Genomic DNA, 26011 nt, shown 5'->3' on the forward strand with positions numbered 1-26011 from the left:
TCAACATTAAGTAATGCAATCGGTCTAAAATTTTTAATTTCATCGCAATCACCCTCTGTTTTCGGTATTAGGGCTATATTCGCATACCTCCAAGAGCATGGTATTTCTGCGGTTTGCCACACTTCCTCTATCATTTTTTTGAATTGGTAAATTAAGCTTTCCCTAAATGCAATATAGTACTCGGCGGGAAGACCGTCTGGGCCTGCCGCCTTATTCTTTTTTTGCTTGCACCAGGCTTCGTCCACCTCAAACATTGTAATTGGACTATTTAATATTCTTTTCTGTTCATCCATTAATTTGAAAAAAGATCTGTTCAGAAGATAGTCCCTCTGCTTTTTCTGGTCTATTTCTACCGAATTGTATAACTGAGCATGGAGAGATTTTGAACTCCCAAAAGCAACGCTCTCTGGGGAACACATAAGGAAAGGCAGTCCCATAGATAACGAGGCCCCTGACCATGTAGGGCTTAAAAGGTCAATACCAGCACCCTGAAAGGGATTCGGAACACGATAGGCAGCCAGTGCAGCTCTTTCAGCAGTGGTCGAATGTGCTCCTGTTGAGGGAGCCCCATTAACAACCGCACTGCAGCATTCTGCACTAGCTGCAATTTCTGGATCAGAGTCAAGGGCAGCCCCATGTCAAGGGCATTACAGTAGTCTATCCTTGAGGTGACCGTGGCCATGGACCACCATTGCTAAGTCGCTATGCTCCAGAAAAGGGGCCAACAGCCATACCCGCTGCAGATAGAATGCGGCGGATTTGGTAGTGGATGCTACCTAAGCCTCCATGGTCAGAGAGGACTCCAGGAGAACTGCCGGGCTCCTGACCTTCAGGGCCGGTATCAATGGCACCCCGTCAAAAGCCAGCAAAGAGATCTCCCTTCCCAGGCCACTGCAACTTAAGACAGAGAACCTCCATCTTTGTCAGATTCCGCTTCAGTTGACTCAGCCTGAGCTATGCTACCACGGTTTGTAATGCCAGGTCCCAATTGTCCAGGATGTAGATTCTAAGACCAGTTCACCGCTCTCACCTGCACCGTTTGAGTATCTGAGACAGAAGCTTAGATGGGAGCTGCAAGCAAGGAGGCAGAGTGCACGTCTCCTGGCCCACTGCCAGCTCCTTCCTGGCGAAAGCCTGCAGTCACTGCAGCAGGACTCCCAAGCAGCTGGCTGCTGACAAGGGCTTGTTAGGAAAGGCCTATAAAACCTACTGCTGGGAGCCTGCATGTTATGGAAGCGACACGTTATTCTACTAAACTCTGCAACCACAACTCCAAATCGAGCATTCTTTGTGTGACCTTGGACTGGCTTTGGACTTTGACTTTGTGACTCTCTACCTTGTGGATGACCCTTGGACCTCCAGGCTACACTCTCTGTCTTCCCCCTTCTGGAAATGACCCTTTGGTTTGTGCACTTTCAGTTTGTGGACTTCTGAAACAGAACTCTAGAATTTGTGTGAGCACCTAAGTGCATCTGGCTTGCTGTCTTGTGCCTGCTACACAACAGTCGCTCATTCTCACCTTTGCCTCTGGCCAGGACACCTTCTCTAGCTTGGTGATGGCCACAACACTGGTCTCAGCTGCCTCTCAGCAAGTACCTGGAGAGGCCTCAGAACGATGTGTTGCTGTTCAATACTTTGCATCATGCATCATCCCATGTGGAGCAATTCACATCTCTGGCACTTGTGGGAGATCCTCCTTACCCAGAGAGATGACGCTCAGATAGTTCTCCCGCATGACTTCCCTGTAGATAGTTTTCTGGTCTGGATCCAGCAGGTCCCATTCTGCTACAGTGAAACAGACAGACACCTCCTCAAAGGAAAAGGGGCACTGGAAGAAAAAGCAGATTCCCTCATCAGAGATTATGCTAGGCAGAGACTGCACTCCGGAAGGGAGCAGTCTGGGATGGAACAGGATGTATGTCTTGGCAGAGGTCGAGGGAGTGGTATTCAGAGCCTCTCTCACCTGGACCACTGTAGAAACTGCAGGAGCAAAAGTCCCCCTGAGAAAGGAGGGGGGAACCCAGGCTGACCCCTGCTCATTTCCCCTACCTGGACTGGAGGTGAAGCAGCTGTTTCCACACCTCCAAAAAGATGATGGCTCAACAGCATCTCTCCAGTGCCTGTTAGGAAGAGAAAGGAGGAAGGGTGTTTGCTGTGACTTCCTGTTCCATTTGCTTGTTTGTTCCTCGCTTCACACACTCCCTTCCCAGAAGCTGGAAACCTTGCCCCGTGTACACTCCACACAACCTTTTACTAAATTGTGGGAGAGGCAGAAGAGAAGTACCCATGAGCCTCAGGGGGTGATAAAAGCTGCCAACATGTTTCAGGCTTCTGTGGGACCTGAGATAGATAGATAGATAGATAGATGAATTTATTGTCATTGTTCTCAACAAAAAGAGAGCAACGAAATGAGGTGCTCTTCCACAAACATACCAACACATCAAACACACATATTCATAAACCATTTAAATACATCTGAAACCATTAAACCATTTAAACCATTAAAACCATTTAAATACATCTAAAACGGATAAACATTCATAAAACCATTAAAACCATTTAAACCATTAAATAAACATTCATAAAACCATTAAACATTCATAAAACCATTAAAACCATTTAAACCATTAAATACATCTAAAACAGATAATCCTTCATAACCCTGCATTTAACCTAACCACAGCACTTGGATAGAAACTGTCCTTAAATCTGTTTGTCCTAGCCTTCAACACTCTATATCGTCTACCTGACGGTAAGATCTCAAAAAGCAAATGGCCCAGATGTGTATGGTCCCTTAGGATCATTTGTTCCCTGTGAACTCTGAAGTTCCAAAGGACACAGCATCCCTGCTGGATCAGACCAAACGCCCAGGAATCCCCTTCTCCTGCCAGCTGGCAGTGGGCCCTTCAGTCTGGACTGGGGGTGGGAAAAGAGGGGAGTGGATATGAGATCACATTCACATCACGTGTCACCATCACATTCAGCCCAAAACCCAGAAGTCACTTGAGCGCTTCTGAAGAATCTAGGGTAATATCTGTTCCAAACTTCAACCTAAGGCCCTCCTCCAAATCTCCTGGGGTTTGAGGCGACAGCCGGTCATCCCTCCTGCAGAACCCGATTTCCTACAGTGACCTCCCAGGTGCCCCTATAAGAACAGGCACAGAAGCTGAATTTTCCCATGATTCTTGGCCCCCTACAAACTGGTTTTCAGTGCTCAGTGCTGCCAGAAGACAGAGGCTCCCTGTATTCATCCGGGTGAATAGCTCTGCCCACATTTATCTAACTTTAGTTTTCTTTTTTGAGCCACCCTGAGTTCCTACTATGGAAGGAAGGTGAGACTTGAATGTTCTAATTCATGGGAGGAACTGCCCTCTATAATTCTGTCTAATTCACAGTGAGTGGACATTCAGTGCTGTGTGTTATGTGCTGAATGTTTTAGCTGACCTGAACTCTCCGTCCATTACATCCACAGGGTTCCCCAAGTATAAGCAGAGCAAGGAGCCCTTACCACAAGAGTGGGCATCTTGGGCACCCTCCTGGGCCTGCGCCATCTGCCCTTCCTCCAAGGAACCTCGTTCTGCCTCAGGGAATGGAGCTTCTCTCTCCAAGGATGGTCCCCACATCTGAAAGAGCAGCGAGTGAGAAGGGGAAGAGATGGAACGGAAAAGAGACCAAGCAATGGATCCTTCCCCACTCCCAGACTCTGCACTCTTCCATCAGCAGACCCAGTGAGACATCTGGAGTGATAAGAAATTTTCTAGTAGAGGAGGCTGCTGAAGGAGGCTGTTAAATCTCCCATTTGAATGATTAACACTTGGACAAATATCTATCAGGAAAACTTTAGAATTAGCTCCAATATCCTTGCTTGAATTGGACACCGCTGGAAGAAACCCCCTCACCTGCTCTGCCTGCCTCTTCTCCTCGGCCTGACTCAGGAGGAAGCCTTCGGCCAAGGCCACCGCCTGGGAACTGGTCTCCGGCCCACATTCCCTGACCCAGCGCTGCATTTCCTGGGGCAGGAGGGCTAGGAACCTCTCCAGGATCACCAGGTCCACCATCTGCTTCTTGGAGTTCCTCTCTGGCTTCAGCCAGTGGCTGCAGAGTCGGTGGAGCCGGCTGCAAACCTCTCGGGGCCCATCAGCCTCACGGTACTGGAACTGCCGGAAGTGTTGGCCATGCACCTCTGAGATCTCCGTGACCTGAGAAGGTGTCTCTGGCACGGGGCTTTCCCAGCCTTCACCACCACCCCCAGCTTGGGTGGGAGGGGGGCCTTTGCTTGCTGTCTTGCCAGCTGCAGCTCCTTCTGGGTCCTGCTCTTCCATCTCCCTCCCCTTCTCTTGAGTCACCTCTGACTGGATAGAGATGCCTTTCGTCACTTGACTGTAAAGAAATACAGAGACAGTCACATGTCACAAGGAAAGCGAATGAGAATTGACCTGGTAGATCAGAAATAAAATGATCTTGTGGTTTGTAGACCTGGTTTAATATAATTTTGTTATATGAGATAATAAGGTGTTTTAGATATGCCTGCTTCATTCTTTGGAAAAGTTAACTGTCTCTGTTGGGCTCTTTAAGGATGTTACAAGCTTAGCCTCTCATTCCATAAGTTCAGTCTGTCCAAGGGGCTAATTCTTAAGTGAAGCTGAGGCCCCAAAAGCACCAGAGGGACTGGTGAGCCCCCTTAATCGTTGTCTGCATCTCTTCAATAGACCTGAAGGGTTAGGCTAAAGCACCTCTTTCAAAAGCCATGGGTGTCCCCCTTTGAACTGTGGGGTTCTCCTGTTAGATCTCCAGCAAACATGTCTTTTGGGGAGCTGAAAACCAGCTCCTCATGGCTCTCGTCACAACTAGACGGAAACTCTCAAGGCAGTTTGCAGGTCTGGGTATCATGATAACGTAACCACAGGGGCTCAGTTAATTACTCACAACATTCCACAGTTAAGAAGACACATTTACATATCCATCTCCAATTCTGATATTTGTGTCTCTATGATTCTCCCCAGAATTAAATTCAAACAAATGGTGACCAGGTATACTGAGCTTGCTATCCCGGTTCAGTCCTTGAAACTCTCTTAAGCATCTTCATTAGGTTGTATGCCAGTTTGCTGGTCAGCGGGAACGGGCCATTTCCAGCAACCACTCTGGTTTGGGATTCAACCCAGGCAGGGCCCAGAATAGCCCCCTCTTCACCTTCCCAACCCTCCCCCCACCCGCCCACACACCAGGGGGGCACTGACGGGTGACCCCTCAAGCCTGAAGTGTCAGAAGGACCCAGGCCCATAAAGGCTTCCGTGGAGGAGGGGGGGATCGAACCCGGCTCTCCCAGATAAGAGTCCCTGCATTAACCACAGGACCCCCCACTGGCTCTCAGCTGGTCCCGGGCAGTTCAGGTGTGCGGGGAAAGCGGGCGGGGGGGCGGGGGGTGCAGCAGAAGACGGGCGGGAGGAAGGGGAAGGAGTCCGGGGAATGGCCGGGGGGCCCTCGACGCTCTTGGCCGCAGCAGCATCCAGGGGGCTCCAGGCGCGCCTCCTCCCCCCCCCCCCCCCGTCTCCCTTGGGTGCTGCAAGGCCCCCTTCCCCACCTGGCCGCCTCGCCTTCCCCTCTCCGGCCCTGGTGGCTCTCAGAGCTGCTGCAGCCTTTGCAACCGGGGGAGGGTCGCAGGAGGCCCGGCTGCTGCTCTTCCCTTCGGCCCCTCCTGCCCCACCGGCGCAGCCCCCCACCCCCGGCAGCAGAGCTTGCGCGTCCTCCGTTCCAGGGCTCCCTTTGCAAAGGCCGGGCCTGGGCATGCACGCCTTCCTCCCCTCCCCTTCCTGGTTTCCGGGCTAGGAAAGGGGCTCCAGCGCCCCCTGGGTCCGGCCTCTGCTCTGCCGGGACTGCAGCTCTCCCGGACGCCTCTCCGTGGGGCGGGACCGCTTTGGGTTGCAGAACAACAACAAAATAATCCTGCCGCTTTTGCAGGGAGAGCTCAGCCTTGCAGCCTTCCTGCCTCGTTGCAGACGCCTGGGAGGGGCCTCCTTGCACCGGGGGCAGAAGGAAGGAGGGTTCTTCTCTTGCAAAACGGGGGGGGGGGGGGGAGCACGATCAGGCTTTGAAATGGAGGGGGGGGATGAGGGCCTCTGGGATGCCCCCGCAAGCATCACATCCCTGCCCAGAATCCTAGGCAGGCAGCCCGGCAGCTGTTTTCCCCTTGCATTCTGAGAAATGCCTTCCACTAAATCAGAGCCCCCCCCCCCTTCCTCCCCATCCATCCAGGCCAGTGTCCACTCAACCTGGCAGGGCCCCCCCAGGACCTCACGAGTCTTTCACATCACTTCCTCCCCCCAGCCTGGACAGGAGACCTTCTGCACGCCCAGCGGATGCTCTGCCCCTGAGCCACAGCCCCCCCTCTCCTAATCCCAGCTTTCCTTTCAGCCTACAGACGGTGCTAGTCCTCAGTGCTCTCAGGCAGCTGCCCAGCCCTGGGGCCCATCACAGCCAGTGTTGTCTGCTCAGACCGGCAGCGGCTCCGCAGGGTCTCAGGCCGAGGTCTTTCTCATCACCCACTGCCTGCTCTGTTTAACTGGAGCTGCCAGGATTGAACCAAGCATGCTCTACTACCACTGAGCCATGAGCCTCTGGGCCACGGAAGCAGGAAGGGGCGCTCTGCCTCATGCTGAAGGACCATTCATCTCTCAAGTGCCCATCGTTGTGACTGGCAGCTGCTCTCTTGCATGTTCCTGACCTTTAAAACTGGCGACAGGACTGGGGCTCTTGTGCAGGCTAATCAGATTCTCTGTTGCTGAGCCCCCCCTCCCCCAAGTGATTCCTGTCTATAACATTGACAAGATCACCTCATTACTTGACCGAATGGGCCAGAGGGCAACAGGAAATGACCTCCTGCGTCCTTTGCAGGGAAGTCTTTGTGTCTGGGGCTTGCTGGTCTCCCCACTGCCGTTTGGAGCACTGTCTCCTTTCCTCGAAGGCTGGAAGTGGACTGGAAAAGTCTCAGCTGATGTGGTGAACAGGACTGGCAAAGGTGGAATTTTTTATTTTAAAAAATCCTCTCCATAAGTGGGTGTGGGAATATGCAGACTGGCCTACTTCACAGGGTTGTTCTGGTTGCTTTTTTCACCAAGCCTCCCAGTGGAGCACTGAGACTTACAAGCACAGGCTGCATTGGAGGGGGGGGGGGCTCTCTTTACCCTTAGTGGAGCGACAGTCCCTTTCATAAGCAGGTAATTGGCCTCAGCAATTCACGCATGGTCAAATCCTTAAGAAATCTAGGAAGGCCCATGTTCAGTGGCAGCTTTCCTCCTTGATTCTTGTTTGGGGGCCGCAAAGAGGGCTGCCTGGTCCTAATTTTGCAAACAAACAAGAAATAAGGCTGAACAATCACAAATAAAACACTTTGTGATGTTATAAATTCACAACACGATGCCAAACACTTCAGAGCTAAAATATATTATTTCACTTCAAATGAAAATTGAATCAATGTGCGTAAAATATGCAGAAATGGGATGATCCTAAAGTGTTTATACCAGTTCACAGATAAACTGAAGATGTGATGACATGCACCCTTGGATGATACTTCTGCATGTTTCAACAGAATCTCTCCTGGTCACGGAAACAGGAAGGGGCGCTCTGCCTTATGCTGAAGGACCATTCATCTCAAAAGTGCCCGTCATTCTGATCGGCAGCCACTCTCTTGCATGTACCTGACCTTTGAAACAGGCGACTGGGGCTCTTCTGCAGGCAAATCAGAGTCTCTGTTGCTGAACCCCCCCCCAAGTTGGGTTTTCTCTCCCACCCCCAAAGCGATCCCTATTTACAAGGCTGCCTCATTACGTGAGGGCAGAGGGCAACAGGAGCTGACCTGCGTCCTTCGCAGGGAAGTCTTTGTGTCTTCTATGTATGTGAGTGTTGGAACATGCAGACTGGCCTACTTCACAGGGGTGTTCTAGTTTTTTTTTTTTACAAGCCTCCCAGTGGGGCACTGAGACATAGTAGCACAGGCTGCATTAGGGGGAGGGGGGCCTCTCTGTACCCTTACAATGGAGCGGCAGTCACTTGGGTCGTAAGGAAATAGGACTCAGGTAATTCACGTGTGGTCCAATCTTTATGGAAGCTGGGAAGGCCCATGTCTCAGGGGCAGCTTTCTACCTTAATTCGGATTTGGGGGCAGAAAAGAGGGCTGCCTGGTCCTAATCTTGTAAACAAAAAGGAATGAAAGCTGACAAAGCACAAACAAAACACTGTGCAGTGTTATAAATTCACAACATGGCGCTGAACACTTCAGTGCTGGAATATATTATTTCACTTCAAATCCAAATGGAATCAGTATGTGCTAAATACACATAAATGGGATAGTTTTAGCCACGGCCATCCTATCCAGTCCATACCAATTTTCACCTGAAATTCTTACAGTTCTACCATGATACTCAACATCCAACTGGAGTAATCCTTATGTGTTTCTGCCAGTTTGCACATAGAGTGGAATTCAGCAATGTGATGTACTCATTGTCAAAACAAAATGTGACAACATGGACCTGAGGTTGACACTTTTGCATGTTTCACGAGAATCTCTCTTCTTCTGGTCACCTTAGTTGATGCAAAACTTAGGTTATGCCAGACAGACCCGATTGGCAAACGGTCCTTCCCTGGCAGCGAGGCCTCAGTGGGTGGGGCACAGGTGTGAGGGGAACGGCAGGGGCTTCCCTCAGATGGGCACCCCCCCCAGGAGCCTTCCAGCCCCACACACCCCTCCTCCCCCCTTCAGCAGGAAAGGACCACAAGCAGCTGCAAGCAACCACCAAACCAGGGAGAGCCCCAAATAGATCCCCCCACAGCTTCCCAAGCACCCCCCACACCCCAGGAAGGGCACAGAAAGGTGACCAATCAACTCTTGAGGCAAATTCAAGCTTCTATTTAAACAAGGTGGGAAGAAATCAACAGAGGAGGGAAAACAACCGCTCGGGAGGAGCCCTTTTAGCAGACTGAGCAGGGAGACATTATCTCCATGGCAACCCTGGACAGGCCTCCTCCCCGGGCACTGCTTCGCTACCTGCAGCCCAGGCTCCCAGGATGCAACGGGCTTCCCTGGCTTGGGGGGACAACATGCCTTGAACCAGCCTGCATGCAAGTCAACCGGGTAGGGTTGCCAACTCTGGGTTAGGGGATTCCTGGAGATTTCAGGGGTGGAGCTTGAAGAGGACAGGGTTTTTGGGGGGAGGAAGTGTTCATTGCTGGGTGCAGTGGGGAAGAACGAAGGCTCCCAGAGTAGTGACCAGCAGCTTTTACTCAGTCATTCAGCATAACTATATCCAAGTAAAACTGGCATGGAAGCCCCAGGCCGTGGCCTGATTACATACAGTGAGACCCCACCCTGCTCCCACCCACAGGAAGCCCCCTCTAGGTGGCCCCAGGCAGCCTGGCCAACCCTGGTTCTCACGGATGGAGAAGCTCACAAAGTCCCTAATGCTTCAGGCAAGGACATAAGACCACCTCGGAAGTTCTGGGATGGATGGAGGCTCACCCGCTGAAACTTCATCCCCCGCTCACGGTTACTAGCTTTCCTCCCTGGTTTTCGTGTTATGTGTGTTTATATGTTTTTACTATTAAATTTTTACAAAATTATCTTATGTGTATACATCAGGGGTGGCCAACAGTAGCTCTCCAGATGTTTTTTGGCCTACAACTCCCATCAGCCTTAGCCAGTATGGCCAATGGCTGGAGCTGATGGGAGTTGTAGACAAAAAACATCTGGAGAGCTACCGTTGGCCACCCCTGGTATACATCACCTCGAATGTAGTTTTAATGCTGAACTGCTTTAACGGTTTGATGTTTGCCACCTTGGAGATACTGCTGGGGTGAAAAGATGGCCAAGAAGGGTTGCCATTGCTAAGAATTCTGAAGGTTTGCTCTCATTGCAAATTGCATAATGGCATTGTAAAGCTTGTAGAACAGTGAAACAGGGCATCAAGTACAACCTTCTCACGTTCCATATATGCCTTGCTGCACTGAACTACTTCAACATCTACTGAGAAGAAGAATTGGAGCTTGGGGCTCTGTTTAAGAACCAACCTTTGCCATAGCCTGGACTTTTCATTTCAAAATTTGGCATTAATTTCTTGGTTGTGAGACTTTCAGATACGGGGGCATGGTCAGTGTTCTATTTCTATTTTTGTGATTCATTTCACCTTATCTTGTTCTATATTTATAAAGCACATATAAGTTTTTGTATCATTATTGAGGCTGGTTTTTCGCAGAGGTCTATCTGCCCTTTTCCTGCACCACCTGGAGGTTGGCAACACTGACTATATGGGAGGGGAGTCTTGCGTAAGCTGTCCCTTCTGTGCCTCATTGTCTGCTCCCTTTCCCCACCTCTCCATGTTCACCTGAGTAGGGCAGATAGGTGCCACCTGCCAATGGGCAAAATCAACAACTCACCACACACGTGCATTCTCTGTTGTGGCCCCGCCTTCTGCAATGGCCTGCCTGGGGAAGGCTCCACTCACCTGGCTCTCTGCAAATTATGCACATCTGGATCATTTCCCGCCTTGCTTGTTCATCATGTGGGATGAAGAGGGTTGCCCAGTCTGAGGCAGCTTTTCCTCACAGGCCCCCCCCCCCCAATCTTTCCCCATCCAGGCACCCCCCAATCTGGCTTCTGAAGGCCCCGTCCTCCAGCTCTCCTGCAAGCAAAGCCAGATCCCACAAGGAGGACATTGGAGGACTTCCTGTATTCTCCCTAGGAAATGCACACTGTTTTGTCTGCTTCTTAAGCTTTTACTAGGTGTTGTACACAGGAGCAAATAAAAGAACTATTTCCATGACTATTTATTTTCAAATGAAGGAAGAGATTCAAGGTGCCTTTTAAGTGCCAACCTGGCCCAGACAATCTGCTCTCGGGTTCCAGAGGTATAGCATTTTGCTGTGGTTGCTCAGACACCTGGTCAGCCAACAGAAAGCCAGTCAGGAAATCAAAAGGAAGTGAAAAATTAGCCCAAAGAAGACAGGGACCATTCAAGCAATGTTTAAAAAAAAAAAAATTAAATCTAATCCAATACAAGGGAAAATGTAATAAAAATACAAATCTAAATACAAAGATCCAATTTATACAATTCAATGCATAAACAATTTACCAAAACAGTACACAATATACTAGATATTAAGAACTGAGAAATAGCCTATAATTAATTCTATTCGGCAAAAAGAAATTTTCCCAAAGAATTCCAAATCTGGGGCCCAAAGTAAATCCTAATCTATAGCCAAATCAGGATGTTTATTGAAGAACGTTTCAGGAGGTCTGCTCCTCTGCCAGGGATTTTGAATGGCAGGCCTCTTGGAGAGGTCTAACAGATGTGAGTCCAAATAATGAACAAGAAGGAGCATTCCATGAACAACACAAAGGGATTAGGGTTGTAGAACCAATCAGAAATCTAAAATCACAGCTGAAGCAAAGGCTTGGTCTTAAGATGACACATTAAATAATATATGATACAAGATTTGCTTCGTAGGATCCTAGGTTCACTGCCCTAAACACAGTAGCACAGACCACAGTCCCTAATATTTTCTCCAAGTTAACTTTGTGAGTCATTTTAGACATTTGGGAGTCTCCTGCCCGGGTAGAAAAGCTCTCTTGATCCACTCAGTTTTCAATAGTTTCTTGACCTTCGGCAGGCCGCTCTGCAACAGCTGTATGTGCAGTTGCTGATTTTGCCCATTTGCAGGCTGGCAGCTGCGGACGACCTCACCCAGAGGAGCGGAGCTGTTGTGGGGGCACAGAGTGGGAGAGGCAGTCTGGCAATTACAAGTGTCCAAGGCCAGGAAGGGCTTTCTGGGTAATAGCCAACACTTTATATTGAGCCCAATAACAGTGGAGAGGTTGTAGAATGGGAATCCTAGATATGCTCCATATAAGCTCCCATAATAGCTGAGCTGTGAGATTTTACCCCATCTGGGGTTTCTGAATTCACAAAGTCTGATTTACTAGCAACAAATAATAATCTCTTTAATGAGCTCTGACTTTTCCTTAGCAGTCCTCTGATACATAAAGAAACGCTTAATCTAGCGTTGCCAACTGCCTGGAGGTAAAAAGTGGTGTCCCTTTAACAGCATGTGGGACAGTGGGATGTGTTTGAGGTCTCCAAACATGGCTAAATCTCCTGCCATAGTCTGACCATTTTTAACATACCATCCTGTTTAGCGTAAAATTTCTGTGTACATTTAAGCTTTCTAGAAAAGCTCTTTTGATAGGCTAAGCCGTTACACAGTTTCTCCTTGTGTGGATTCTTAAGATGCTGTTGAAGATATCCACGCCAAGTGAATCTCTTTGCATTCAAAGAAGTTTTCCCCATGTGGGTTCTCTGGTGCAGCTGAAGAGAGCCACTCCAACTGAATCTCTTTCCACAATCTGAGCATGTAAAAGATTTCCCCAGTGTGGATTCTTTGATGCAGTTCAAGATGGCCACTCCAACTTAATCACTTTCCACACTCTCAGCATTCAAAAGGTTTCTCACGTGCGGGTCCTCTGATGCCGTTGAAAATGGCCACTCCGACTGAATCTCTTTCCAAACTCTGAGCATTTAAAAGATTTTCCCCGTGTGGGTTCTCTGATGCCGTTGAAGACTACGACTGAAACTGAATCTCTTCCCACACTCTGAGCATTCAAAAGGTTTCTCCCCTGTGTGGGTTCTCTGATGTAGTTTTAGAGTGCCACTGTGACTGAATCTTTTTCCACACTCTGAACATTCAAAAGGTTTCTTCCCTGTGTGGGTTCTCTGGTGCACTTGAAGATGGCTAATCTGACTGAATCTCCTTCCACACTCTGAGCATTCAAAAGGTTTCTCCCCTGTGTGAGTTCTGTGATGCTGTTGAAGATGGTCACTCCGACTGAATCTCTTTCCACACTCTGAGCATTCAAAAGGTTTCTCCCCTGTGTGCATTCTCTGATGCTGTTTTAGAGTACCTCTGTCACTAATTTTTTTTCCACATTCTGAACATTCAAAAGGTTTCTCCCCTGTGTGGGTTCTCTGATGCAGATGAAGATGGCTACTATTACTAAATCTCTTTCCACACTCTGAGCATTTAAAAGGTTTCTCCCCTGTGTGGGTTCTCTGATGCCGTTTTAGAGTGCCTCTCTCACTAAATTTTTTTCCACATTCTGAACATTCAAAAGGTTTCTCCCCTGTGTGGGTTCTCTGATGCAGATGAAGATGGCTACTATTACTAAATCTCTTTCCACACTCTGAGCATTCAAAAGGTTTCTCCCCTGTGTGAGTTCTCTGATGCTGTTGAAGATGGCCACTCCAACTGAATCTCTTTCCACACTCTGAGCATTCAAAAGGTTTCTCCCCTGTGTGCGTTCTCTGATGCTGTTTTAGAGTGCCTCTCACACTAAAATTTTTTCCACATTCTGAACATTCAAAAGGTTTCTCCCTTGTGTGGGTCCTCTGATGCAGTTGAAGATTGCTACTATGACTGAATCTCCTCCCACATTCTGAGCATTCAAAAGGTTTATCCCCTGTGTGAGTTCTCTGATGCCGTTGAAGATTGCTACTATGACTGAATCTCTTCCCACACTCTGAGCATTCAAAAGGTTTCTCCCCTGTGTGAGTTCTCTGATGCCGTTGAAGAAGGCCACTGCAACTGAATCTCTTTCCACACTCTGAGCATTCAAAAGGTTTCTCCCCTGTGTGCGTTCTCTGATGCCGTTGAAGATTGCCGCTCTGACTGAATCTCTTTCCACACTCTGAGCATTCAAAAGCTTTCTCCCATGTGTGAGTTCTCTGATGCCGTTGAAGATGGCCACTGTGACTGAATCTCTTCCCACAGTCCAAACATTCAAAAGGTTTCTCCCTTGTTTGGGTTCTCTGATGCAGTTTTAGAGTGCTACTGTGACTGAATCTTTTTCCATGGTTTGAACATTCAAAATGTTTCTTGCCTCTGTGTACTCTTTGGTGCACTAGGAGCTGTGATCTATTTCTGAAGTACTTGCTACACTGAGTGGATGTACATGTCTTAATTATTCTCTTCTTTGGAAAATGTACATTAAAACTTTTTCCTTCTCTCTTCTCATCCATACTGCTGCCTTCTTTTCTCTTAGGTCTGCCTCGATTTCTACTGTTTTCTTTCAAGTCTTGAACTCGATCTGGCAGCTGCTGCTCAAATTCCTCGCCCTCCTCGTTTCTCTGATCATCCCCTGCTGGAATAAAGAGAGAGATCCCTTTAACAAATGGGAGGGCAGGTAAGGTTCAAAAACATCTCTGTGACTGCAGCCTCCTCCAGCTTCCCTGATCTTAACCACCTCCCCCCTTTCCCCAGAATGTCTAGCATTTAAGGATACCTCATCCCCCCAAGAGCCACGACTGAGCTTGCAATGCCAATTCCCTCCCACACACACACACTCCAGCCTCATCTAGCCAGAATCCACGCAGGGTTCCTGAATGCCATGAATTTCCAACAACACAGAAAGATTTATTGAAGATGGTGCTTGGCAATTGAAAAGAATAACAAGTGATTTAAAAATATCAAAGCAGACAGTATAAGCCAGCACTCTTAGGCAGACTTCCAGGTTAATTCAGATCTGACCCTTGGCTGGCTGGCAGGGAATCCCAGGGGAAGTGGAGACTCATCTAGCAGTCCCTCTTGCTTCAATCCAGGAACCCCCCCCCCCCCCCCAGGGAACAAGGCAAAACTGTGGGATTTTATCAGAAAGGACCAGGAACTCCCAGAGGCGATCAAAGGGCTTTTCCCGGATGACTCACTGCAACAATGAACACGCTGTTGTTTCGCACAGCAGCACGGGAAAGAAAGCTTTGAGATCAAACTCCTGTAGCTAGAAGGGAGGGGCCCTGTGAACAGAGCACTGGATTCTCCCCCAGCCAGCGGTGCTGTAATGCTGAGTGAAACAGAGAAACCTATTTGCACAGCCTGAAATAGCATGCTGAAGGACGAAAAGCTTATTATACAGCTGTTGCTCAGAAGGAGTTCCTAACCCTCCAAATTCCAGTCCCCTGGCGGCCTCACTCCCTCCTTACCCAGTGGGCTGCATGATTGTACCAAATCTTCATCAGAAAGAAGTGAATCAAAAAACCCCCATGGCTACTCCTTGCCTGTTCCCTGGACATAGCCGTGCAGGATACTCACTCTCAGCCAGCTCATTTGGGAAGGAAATCTGTTCTTGGGATCCCCTTGCGAAACTCTCCAGCCTCCAGAGTTTGCCTGGGGAAGAAAATAAAAGGCGAGCACAGACAAAAGCTAAAAGGGAGCCCGGCTCCCTCCCTTCACCCAGGCTCCCCACCCACACTCCCTGTGAACGCAGAAGGAGGGGACACCTCAGGCCTTCTTCTGAGGGACTACATGACCTGTCAGTGCAGCAAATTTATTCCCCTTTGCCTAGGGAACGGGCTGTGCTGCTGCCCCCATTGCCTTGGGGGGTAAATGAATGTATTGAAGCTAAAGTAGAGTGGAGTAGAGCAGCAAACTCTAGTAGAGCAGCAGTAGTGGTGGCGGGGAATATCCTTCTATATCCTCCTTAAAATGTGGTGCCCAAAACTGAAAAGAGGAAGCTAGCCAGCAAAAGCAGCCCTGTGCATCCTCCCCCAACATTCCCATCGCAATTACGGAAAAGAGAGAGGCCCTAGGCGCCCACAAGTACATGGCAAGCCATTTGACATCGGCAGCTTCAATTCCAACCAATAGTCCTTCAACTTTACAGGAATCCACGGTCCAGCAGCTCCTGAGGAAACCACGTAGTGTTCCAAATCCCAAGTAGTCTAGTACAGCAGATAAATCTTGCACACAGCAGTCTGGAACACAGTGATGAGGTAGTGCTTTATATCCGCCCGTTTCACTAGAAGCTTTGACCAGCTTTCATACAGAGCATGGCAAGATTCCGATATTTTTGCACACCATTAAGCTACAAACTCCAAGGTCTTGCCAATTGTGCAGTTGAGAGAGCCTACAAGCTCTCCCTCCCCCCTTCCTCCCCAAGGGAGGAGCCTCAGCCAATGGAGAAAATTGGGGCTTTGATCTGTAGCTCCTGTGCAACTGAGCAAGCCTGGCAAGGCAAGCTGTGATGCAAAAGGAAGCAAGAGATGGGGAGAAGGAAGCAGATGACAGCCAGTTGCTCGGGGGCCTGATAGGAGCCCTCTGACGCCCTGAATCAGCCCCCAGGCCGCATGTTTCACACCCCTGATTTAGGCTATAGTTGGAATACTTATGTAGTAACAAGGAAAGGAAAGGAAAGGTCCCCTATGAAAGCACCAGTCATTTCCGACTCTGGGGTGACGTTGCTTTCACAACTAGAGGTACTATCTAATACCAGGTATTTCATGTGTAAGATAGAACAGTGAGCTTTTCATTATTTTCTGTTGCTGAGCTGTAGAAACGGCACTGTTTAGTGGTGTCTCGGTTTTACATCCTTCATAAATCTTTCTATGTTTTAGAAGGGCCAGAATTAGGAAAAGAGAAATCAGAATCTAGCCCCTTCCAGAGTCTTTCTGAGCATCTCTGTTCTGAGCCAGCCTGAGCTCAGCATGAAATCCTCAGGGGAGGAGGATTCCTCAGGAGAAGGGGAGTCACGCATGGCTGGCTCTGAGTCAGCAAAAGCAGGATACAGGCTGATGAGCTGCAGGCTGATGAAGACTCACCACCAGCAGTTGATCCAGAGCCACCACCCAGCCCTGATGTATCAGGGGAGGGTCACATGATTAAGAAAGGCTGAGGGACTTGGAAATCATCAGTCTGGAGAAGAGGAGGCTGAGGGGGGACATGATTGCTCTCTTGAAGTATTTCAAGGGCTGTCACTTAGAGGAAGGTGGAGAGCTGTTCTTGTTGGCAGCAGAGGAAAGGACTTGCAATAACAGGTTTAAATCAAGAGAGGGAACATACATGCTGGATATTAAGGGAAACTTTTTAACAGCAAGAGTTGTTCAACGGTGGAATTGGTGGGAGCCTGCATGTTGTGGAAGCAACAAGTCATCCTCTTAGGCTTTGTGACCACAACACCTGACCTTTTCTTTGTTTGATCTTGGACTCTGACTTCAGCTTTGTGACTCTCAAGCTTGTGCAGGACCCTTGGACCTCCAGGCTACACTCTCTGGTTTACCCCTTCTGGTAATGACCCTTTGGCTTGTGCACTTTTGGTCTGTGGACTTCTGAGACTAATTTCTGGAATCTGTGTGAGCACCTGAACATGTCTGGCTTGCTGGCTCTCATCCCCACCCTTGCCTCTGGCCAGGACACCATCTCTGGTTAGGGGTGATGGCCACAACACTGGCCTCAGTTGCCCCCAGACACGTATTTGAAGAGGCCTCAAAATGATGCATTGCTGTGCAATAGTTTGATTCATGCATCATCCCAGGGGTAGCAATTCACACCTTTCGCACTTGTGGAAGATCCTCCTTACCCAGAGAGATTACGCTCAGATAGTTCTCCTGCATGACTTCCCTGTAGAGAGTTTTCTGGCCCGGATCCAGCATGTCCCATTCTGCTGGGGTGAAACAGATGGACACCTCCTCAAAGGAAAAGGGGCACTGGAAGAAAAAGCAGATTCCCTCATCAGGGATGATGCCAGGCAGAGACTGCACCCTGGAAGGGAGTAGTCTGGGATGGAACAGGGTGCATGTCTTGGCATAGGTCGAGGGAATGGTATTCAGAGCCTCTCTCACCTGGACCACTGTAGAAACTGCAGGAGTAAAAGACCCCCTGAGAAAGTAGGAGGGAACCCAGGCTGTTCCCTGCTCATTTCCCCTACCTGGACTGAAGCAGCTGTTTCCACACCTCCAAAAAGATGGTGGCTCAGCAGCATCTCTCCACTGCCTGTTAGGAAGAGAAAGGAAGAAGGGTGTTTGTTGTGACTTCCTATTCCAGTTGCTTGTTTGTTCCTCGTTTCACACACTCCCTTCCCTTGCCCTGTGTACACTCAACACAACCTTTTACTATATTGTGGAAGAGACAGACGAGAAGCACACATGAGCCTCAGGGCTGCCAACATATTCCAGGCTTCTGTGAGACTTGAAATGTGCCCTGTGAACTCTGGAGTTCCAAAGGTCACAGCATCCCTGCTGGATCAGACCAAATGGCTAGGAATCCCCTTCTCCTGCCAGCTGGCAGTGGGCCCTTCAGTCTGCACTGGGGGTGGAAAAAGTGGGGGGTGGAAATGACACCACTTTACTTGAGCGCTTCTGGAGAATCCAGGGTAGTATCCGTGCCAAGCTTCATCCCAAGGTCCTCCCCAAATCTCCTGGGATGCCAGGCCAGATCTGGTCATCCCTTCTGCAGCACCCGATTCCCTACAGTGGCTTGCCAGGTGCCCCTATAAGAGAGGGCCCACGAGGTAAATTTCCACATGGTTATTTGGCTCTTATGAACTGGTTTTCAGTGCTGCCCCAGAAGGCAGAGGCTCCCTGTATTCTCCCGGATGAATAGCTCCGCCCAGTTTTGTCTAACTTTACTTCTCTTTTTTGAGCCCCCCTGAGTTCCTCCTATGGAAGGAAGGCGAGACATGAATGTTCTAATTAATGGGAGGAACTGCCCTCTATAATTCTTTCTAATCCCCTTTCAGAAGAATCACAGTCAGTGGACATTCAGTGAAATGTGCAGAAGTACTGAATTCTTTTCCTGACCTGAAACCTCCACTCATCACATTCGTAAGAACAAAAGAGAAGCCATGTTGGATCAGGCCAATGGCTCATCCAGTCCAACACTCTGTATACACACACACACACACACTGTAGCTAATAGCCACTGATAAACCTCTGCTCCATATTTTTATCTAATCCCCTCTTGAAGGTGGCTGTGCTTGTAGCCACCACCACCTCCTGTGGCAGTGAATTCCACATGTTAATAACCCTTTGGGTGAAGAAGTACTTCCTTTTATCCATTTTAACCTGACTGCTCAGCAATTTCATTGAATTCCCACGAGGTCTTGTATTGTGAGAAAGGGAGAAAAGTACTTCTTTTTCTACTTTCTCCATCCCATGCATTATATTGTAAACCTCTATTATGTCACCCCGCAGTCGACGTTTCTCCAAGCTAAAGAACCCCAAGCATTTTAACCTTTCTTCATAGGGAAAGTGTTCCAACCCTTTAATCATTCTACTTGCCCTTTTCTGGACTTATGATACTGGCTGATTTGTTTTCAATTCCCTTCCTAATAATTCCCAGCACGGCATTGGCCTTTTTTATTGCAATCGCACACTGTTTTGACATTTTCAGTGAGTTATCTACCACAACCCCAAGATCTCTCTCTTGATCAGTCTCTGCCAGTTCACACCCCATCAACTTGTATTTGTAGCTGGGATTCTTGGCCCCAATGTGCATTACTTTGCACTTGGCCACATTGAACCTCATCTACCACGTTGATGCCCACTCACCCAGCCTCAACAGATCCCTTTGGAGTGCTTCAAAATTCTGTCTGGTTCTCACCACCCTGAACAATTTAGTGTCATCTGCAAACTTGGCTACTTCACTGCTCACTCCCAACTCCAAATCATTTATGAACAAGTTAAAGAGCATGGGACCCAGTACTGAGCCCTGCGGCATCCCACTGCTTACCGTCCTCCACTGCGAAGACTGCCCATTTATACTCACTTTCTGCTTCCTATTAATTAGCCAGTTTTTGATCCACAAGAGGACCTGTCCTTTTACTCCATGACACTTGAGCTTTCTAAGGAGCCTTTGATGAGGAACTTTATCAAAAGCTTTCTGGAAGTCAAGGTAAACGATATCTATCGGGTCTCCTTTGTCCACATGTTTGTTCACCCCCTCAAAGAAATGTAACAGGTTAGTGAGGAAAGATCCTCCCTCACAGAACCCATGCTGAGTCTTCCTCAATAACCCGTGTTCATCAATGTGCCTACTCATTCTGTCCTTGCTACCAACTTTCCCGGTACTGAAGTCAGACTGACTGGCCTGTAATTTCCCGGATCTCCTCTGGAACCCTTTTTAAAGATGGGGGTGACATTTGCTACCTTCCAGTCCTCAGCAACGGAGGCAGATTTCAATGAAAGATTACATATTTTTGTCAGGAGATCCACAAATTCAACTCTGAGTTCTTTCAGAACTCTTGGATGTATGCCATCCGGACCTGGTGACCTATTAGTTTTTAATTCATCTATCAGTTGTAGGACCTCCTCTCTTGTCACCTCAATCTGACTCAGGTCTTTCAACACCCCTTCCAAAATTAGTGGTTCTGGAGCGGGCAAAGACTTCTCTTCCACAGTGAAGACGGAGGCAAAAAATTCATTCAGCTTCTCAGCCATTTCCCTATCCTCCTTCAGTAATCCTTTTACCCCTTGGTCATCCAAGGGCCCCACTGCCTCCCTGACTGGTTTCCTGCTTCTAATATACTTTAAGAAATTTTTATTGTTGGTAGTTATGTTTTTTGCAATATGCTCCTCATAGTCCCTTTTTGCCTGCCTGATCACAGTCTTGCATTTGATTTGCCGCAGCCTGTGTTCCCTTTTATTAATCTCACTTGGACTAGCTTTCCACTGCTTAAAGGTGTCCTTCTTACCTTTTACAGCTTCCATTACTTTGTTTGTTAACCATGTAGGCCTTTTCTTATACCTGTTTGTGCCTTTCCTAACTTGTGGTATATATTTTATCTGAGCTTCTAGGATTGTAGTTTTTTTTTAAAAAACTTAAATTTTTATTTTTTATAGAATAAAGACCGTACAACATATTAAAACACAGTCAAGTACAGGAAATAAGTACTCATGTTTACATTTAAGCAGTATGAACATAAATAGTAAAAAAAAAAGGGGGGGTGAATTACGCACTCTCCCTCAGATCGACCACATGCTTCTTAAACAGCATTTAAATAGGACTGTATATATATATATATATATATATATATAAAAGATAGAATGCCAGCAGGGGGGTGGGGGCATTCCAGTGTTTTGCACTGAGTGTCACATGTATGACTATCTGCCCACAGGACAGAAGTCTTGGGTGTGTGCTCGATGCAAGGAGCTCTTGGTCCTCAGGAATGAGTTCGTACCCTTGAGGCCGAGGTGACTGCCCTGGAGAAGCGAAGACAGTCAGTTAGGCACTTGGGGAAGACTCTCGGCGTATTAGATGAGCCCCACTCTGAACGTAGCAGCCCCGTTGCTGCCAGAGAGCGTGAGGGTCGAGAGGGAACAGGGCACCGGGCTGATGATAAGGGGAATGCGCCCTCAGAAGGGACCTCTTCTTCAGTTGGTGAGCGGGAACCTTTTGCGCCAAGGAACCATCCCTGGGCAGGGAGAGAGGGGGGTCTTGGTAGTTGGTGGTTCGATCCTTAGGCAAGTAGACAGCTGGGTGGCAAAACCACATACTGACCGTACGGTGACTTGCCTGCCTGGTGCGAAGGTAGCGGACATTACGCGTGTAGTAGATAGGCTGATAGACAGTGCTGGGGAGGAGCCTGTGGTCATGGTGCATGTTGGCACCAACGATGTGGGGAAATGCAGTCGTGAGGTCCTGGAGGAAAAATTTAGGCTGCTAGGCAGGAGACTTAAGGGCAGGACCTCCAAGGTAGCCTTCTCAGAAGTGCTACCTGTTCCACGTGCAGGGCTGGAGAGACAGGCACAAATTAGAAGTCTCAATGTGTGGATGAGACGATGGTGTAGGGAGGAAGGGTTTAAGTTTGTTAGGCACTGGGATGCTTTCTGGAACAAGCGGGAGCTGTACAAAAGAGACAGTCTCCACTTGTCCCCGGATGGAACCAGGCTGCTGGCGCTTAAAATCAAAAAGGTGGCAGAGCAGTTTTTAAACTAAATCTTGGGGGAAAGCCGACAGGAGATGAAATGTCTGGTTCGGGTCTACTCATCTCAAAGAGATGAAGGGTTAGCTGTTACTTTTCTACCAGGTAATGGATCAGAGTTGTCCACTGAGATGGTGACAAACAGTATGGACTGTCTGCCAAAGTCTCGAGGCAGCAGGAGGAAGGTTGCGGGCCTAGCTTGCCTGGGAAATTATAGATGTTTGTACGCAAATGCTGGAGGTGTTCGAAGTAAAATTGGTGAGTTGGAATGTTTTGTGTTGGGAGAAAACATAGACGTTGTGGGAATTCCAGAAACTTGGTGGAATGAGGAGAATCAGTGGGTCACGGTGATTCCTGGATAAGTTATATCGGAAGGATAGGGAGGGAAGGGTTGGAGGTGGGGTGGCTTTGTATGTCAGAGAGGATATACGGTCCAGTGAATTCCACATTTTAATCACCCTTTGGGTGAAGAAGTACTTCCTTTTATGCGTTCTAACCCGACTGCTCAGCAATTTCATCGAATGCTGACGAGTTCTTGTATTGTGAGAAATGGAGAAAAGGACTTATTTCTCTACTTTCTCCATACTATGCATAATCTTGTACACCTCTATCATTTCACCCCGCAGTCGACGTTTCTCCAAGCTAAAGAGTCCCAAGCGTTTCATCACCATCGTCTCATCCACACATTGAGACTTCTAATTTGTGCCTGTCTCTCCAACCCTGCACATGGAACAGGTAGCACTTCTTTTTCCATCCCATGCATGATCTTGTAAACCTCTCTCTATTGTAAACCTCTCTCCCCGCAGTCGACGTTTCTCCAAGCTAAAGAGCCCCAAGCGGTTTAACCTTTCTTCATAGGGAAAGTGTTCCAAACCTTTAATCATTCTAGTTGCCCTTTTCTGCACTTTTTCCAACGCTATAATATCCTTTTTGAGGTGCGGTGACTAGAATTGTACACAGTATTCAAAATGAGACCGCACCATCGATTTATACAGGGGCATTATGATACTGGCTGATTTGTTTTCAGTTCCCTTCCTAATAATTCCCAGCATGGGGTGCCCCAGTCATATACAGGCAAAATGAGTCCTTACCAAAAGAGAGGGCGTCTTGGGCACCCTCCTGAGCCTGCGCCCTCTGCCCTTCCTCCAAGGAACCTCGTTCTGCCTCAGGGAATGGAGCTTCTCTCTCCATGGATGGTCCCCACATCTGAAAGAGCAGCGAGTGAGAAGGGGAAGAGATGGAACGGAGAAGAGACCAAGGAAGGGATCCTGCCCCACTCCCAGACTCTGCACTCTTCTGTCAGCAGAACCCAGTGAGATATCTGGGGAGAGATAAGAAATTCTCTAGCAGAGGAGGCTGCTGAAGGAGGCTGTTAAAGCTCCCATTCAGATGATTAACACCTGGGCAAATATCTCTCAGGGAAACTTTAGAATTAGCTCCAATCTCCTTGCTTGAATTGGACACAGCTGGAGGAAACCCCCTCACCTGCTCTGCCTGCCTCTTCTCCTCGGCCTGACTCAGGAGGAAACCTTCGGCCAAGGCCACCGCCTGGGAACTGGTCTCCGGCCCACATTCCCTCACCCAGCGCTGCATTTCCTGGGGCAGGAGGGCTAGGAACCTCTCCAGGATCACCAGGTCCACCATCTGCTTCTTGGAGTTCCTCTCTGGCTTCAGCCAGTGGCTGCAGAGTCGATGGAGCCGGCTGCAAACCTCTCGGGGCCCACCAGCCTCACGGTACTGGAACTGCCGGAAGTGTTGGCCATGCACCTCTGAGATCTCCATGACCTGAGAAGGTGTCTCTGGCACGGGGCTTTCCCAGCCTTCACCACCACTCCCAGCTTGGGTGGGAGGGGGGCCTTTGCTTGCTGTCTTGCCAGCTGCAGCTCCTTCTGGGTCCTGCTCTTCCATCTCCCTCCCCTTCTCTTGGGTCACCTCCGACTGGATAGAGATGCCTTTCGTCACTTGACTGTAAAAAGATACAGAGACAGTCACATGTCACAAAAAAGCAAATGAGAATTGCCCTGGTGGATAACCACCTAAAAGTGGTTACTGTGGTTTAGAAACATGGTTTAAAATAATTTTGTTGTATGACATAGCAAGCTATTTTAGAGATGCTTCCTGAGTCCTCTGGGAAAGTTAATGGTCTCTGTTTGGCTGCTAAAGGGCGTTACTAGCTTCGTCTCCCACTACATGGGTTCAGCCTGTCCAAGGGGCTAATTCTTAAGTTAAACTGAGGCCCCAAAAGGACCAGGGGGACTGGTGACCCCTTAACTGTTGTCTGTCTCTCTGCAATAGACCTGAGGTCCTAGGCAAGAGCACCTCTTTCAAAAGCCATGGGGGTCCCCCTTTGAACTGCGGAGTTCACCTGTTAGATCTCCAGCAAACACGTCTTTTGGGGAGGCTGAAAACCAGCTCCTCATGGCTCTTGTCACAACTAGAAGGAGACTCTCAAGGCAGTTGCAGGGGCTACTCACGTAACCACAGGGGCTCAGTTAATTACTCTCAACATTCCACAGTTAAGAAGATACATTTACATATCCATCTCCAATTCTGATATTTACTTCTCTATGATTCCCCCCAGAATTAAATCCAAACAAATCGTGACCAGGTAAAATGAGCTTGCTATCCCTGTTTGGTCCTTGCATCTCTTAAGCATCTTCATTACCTTGTTTGATAGTTTCTGGTCGGTGAGAAAGGGCCATAACTTGCCACCGGCCACTCTGGTTTGGGGTTCAATCCAGGCAGGGCCCAGAATAGCCCCCCTCTTCACCTTTCTCCCCCCCCCCACACCCGCACACCAGTGGGGGACCTGACAGGGGACCCCTCCATCCTGAAGTGTGAGAAGGACCCAGGCCCATAAAGGCTTCCCTGGAGGAGGGGGGAATCGAACCGGCTCTCCCAGATAAGAGTCCCTGCATTCACCGCACAACACCCCACCGGCTCTCAGCTGGTCCCGGGCAGTTCAGGTGTGCGGGAAAGGGGGCGGGGGGGGGGTGCAGCAGAAGACGTGCGGGAGGAAGGGGATGGAGTCTGGGGAATGGCCGGGGGGCCCTCGGCGCTCTTGGCCGCAGCAGCACCCAGGGGGCTCCAGGCGCGCCTCCTCCTCCCCCCGTCTCCCTTGGGTGCTGCAAGGCCCCTTCCCTACCTGGCCGCCTCGCCTTCCCCTCTCCGGCCCTCGTGGCGCTCGGAGCTGCTGCAGCCTTTGCAACCGGGGGAGGGTCGCAGGAGGCCCGGCTGCTGCTCTTCCCTTCGGCCCCTCCTGCCCCACCGGCGCAGCCCCCCACCCCCCCCACCCCGGCAGCAGAGCTTGCACGTCTTCCGTTCCGGCGCTCCCTTTGCAAAAGCCGGGCCCGGGCATGCACGCCTTCCTTCCCTTCCCTTCCCTTCCTGGTTTGCGGGCTAGGAAAGGGGCTCCAGCGCCCTCTGGGTCCGGCCTCTGCTCTGCCGGGATTGCAGCTCTCCCGGACGCCTCTCCGTGGGGCGGGACCGCTTTGGGTTGCAGAACGAAAAAAAAAATCCTGCCCCTTTTGCAGGAAGAGCTCAGCCTTGCAGCCTTCCTGCCTCGTTGCAGACGCCTGGGAGGGGCCTTCTTGCTCCGGGGGCAGAAGGAAGGAGGGTTCTTCTCTTGCAAACGAGGGGGGAGGATCAGTCTTTGAAATGGTGGAGGGGCGGGGGGGGGGGCATGAGCCCTCTGGGATGCCCCCGCAAGCATCACATCCCTGCCCAGAATCCTAGGCAGGCAGCCCGGCAGCAGTTTCCCCCTTGCGTTCTGGGAACTGCATTCCACATTCTGGGAGCTGCCTTCCACTACATCAGAGCGCCCCCCCCCCCCTCCCGTCCATCCAGGCCAGAATTGTCCACTCAACCTGGCAGGGCCTCTGCAGGACCTCAGGAGTCCTTCACATCACTCACCCCCAATAGGGTCTTTTAACTGGAGGTTGGACAGGAGACCTTCTGCTCGCCAAGCGGATGCTCTGCCCCTGAGCCACAACCCCCGCTCCCCTAATCCCACAGGAGAGCCAGTTTGGTGTAGTGATTAAGTGCGCGGACTCTTATCTGGGAGAACCGGGTTTGATTGCCCACTTCTCCACTTGCACCTGCTAGCATGGCCTTGGGTCAGCCATAGCTCTGGCAGAGGTTGTCCTTGAAAGGGCAGCTGCTGTGAGAGCCCTCTCCAGCCCCACCCACCTCACAGGGTGTCTGTTGTGGGGGGGCGAGGGAAAGGAGATTGAAGGCCACTCTGAGCCTTTGTCCTTGAAAGGGCAGCTTATTGGAGAGCTC

General features: G+C 49.5%; 2 protein-coding genes across 2 annotated transcripts; both read right to left on the bottom strand.

The window, feature by feature from the left end:
• Window positions 1-11014: 11014 nt before the first annotated feature.
• Window positions 11015-17515, bottom strand: LOC132574503 (oocyte zinc finger protein XlCOF6-like). Its single transcript, XM_060242862.1, has 3 exons — window positions 17390-17515; window positions 15127-15201; window positions 11015-14182 (listed from the first exon to the last, which is right to left on the bottom strand). Exons 1-3 carry the CDS (start codon window positions 17460-17462, stop codon window positions 12564-12566), a joined length of 1767 nt encoding a protein of 588 aa, XP_060098845.1. The 5' UTR covers window positions 17463-17515; the 3' UTR covers window positions 11015-12563.
• A 132-nt stretch (window positions 17516-17647) lies between these two features.
• Window positions 17648-25012, bottom strand: LOC132574423 (zinc finger and SCAN domain-containing protein 30-like). Its single transcript, XM_060242778.1, has 4 exons — window positions 24876-25012; window positions 23216-23696; window positions 22822-22936; window positions 17648-17802 (listed from the first exon to the last, which is right to left on the bottom strand). Exons 2-4 carry the CDS (start codon window positions 23636-23638, stop codon window positions 17648-17650), a joined length of 693 nt encoding a protein of 230 aa, XP_060098761.1. The 5' UTR covers window positions 23639-23696; window positions 24876-25012.
• Window positions 25013-26011: the final 999 nt, after the last annotated feature.

This window comes from Heteronotia binoei, chromosome 6 (assembly GCF_032191835.1).
Source record: "Heteronotia binoei isolate CCM8104 ecotype False Entrance Well chromosome 6, APGP_CSIRO_Hbin_v1, whole genome shotgun sequence".
In the NCBI taxonomy this organism is placed as follows: Eukaryota; Metazoa; Chordata; class Lepidosauria; order Squamata; family Gekkonidae; genus Heteronotia; species Heteronotia binoei.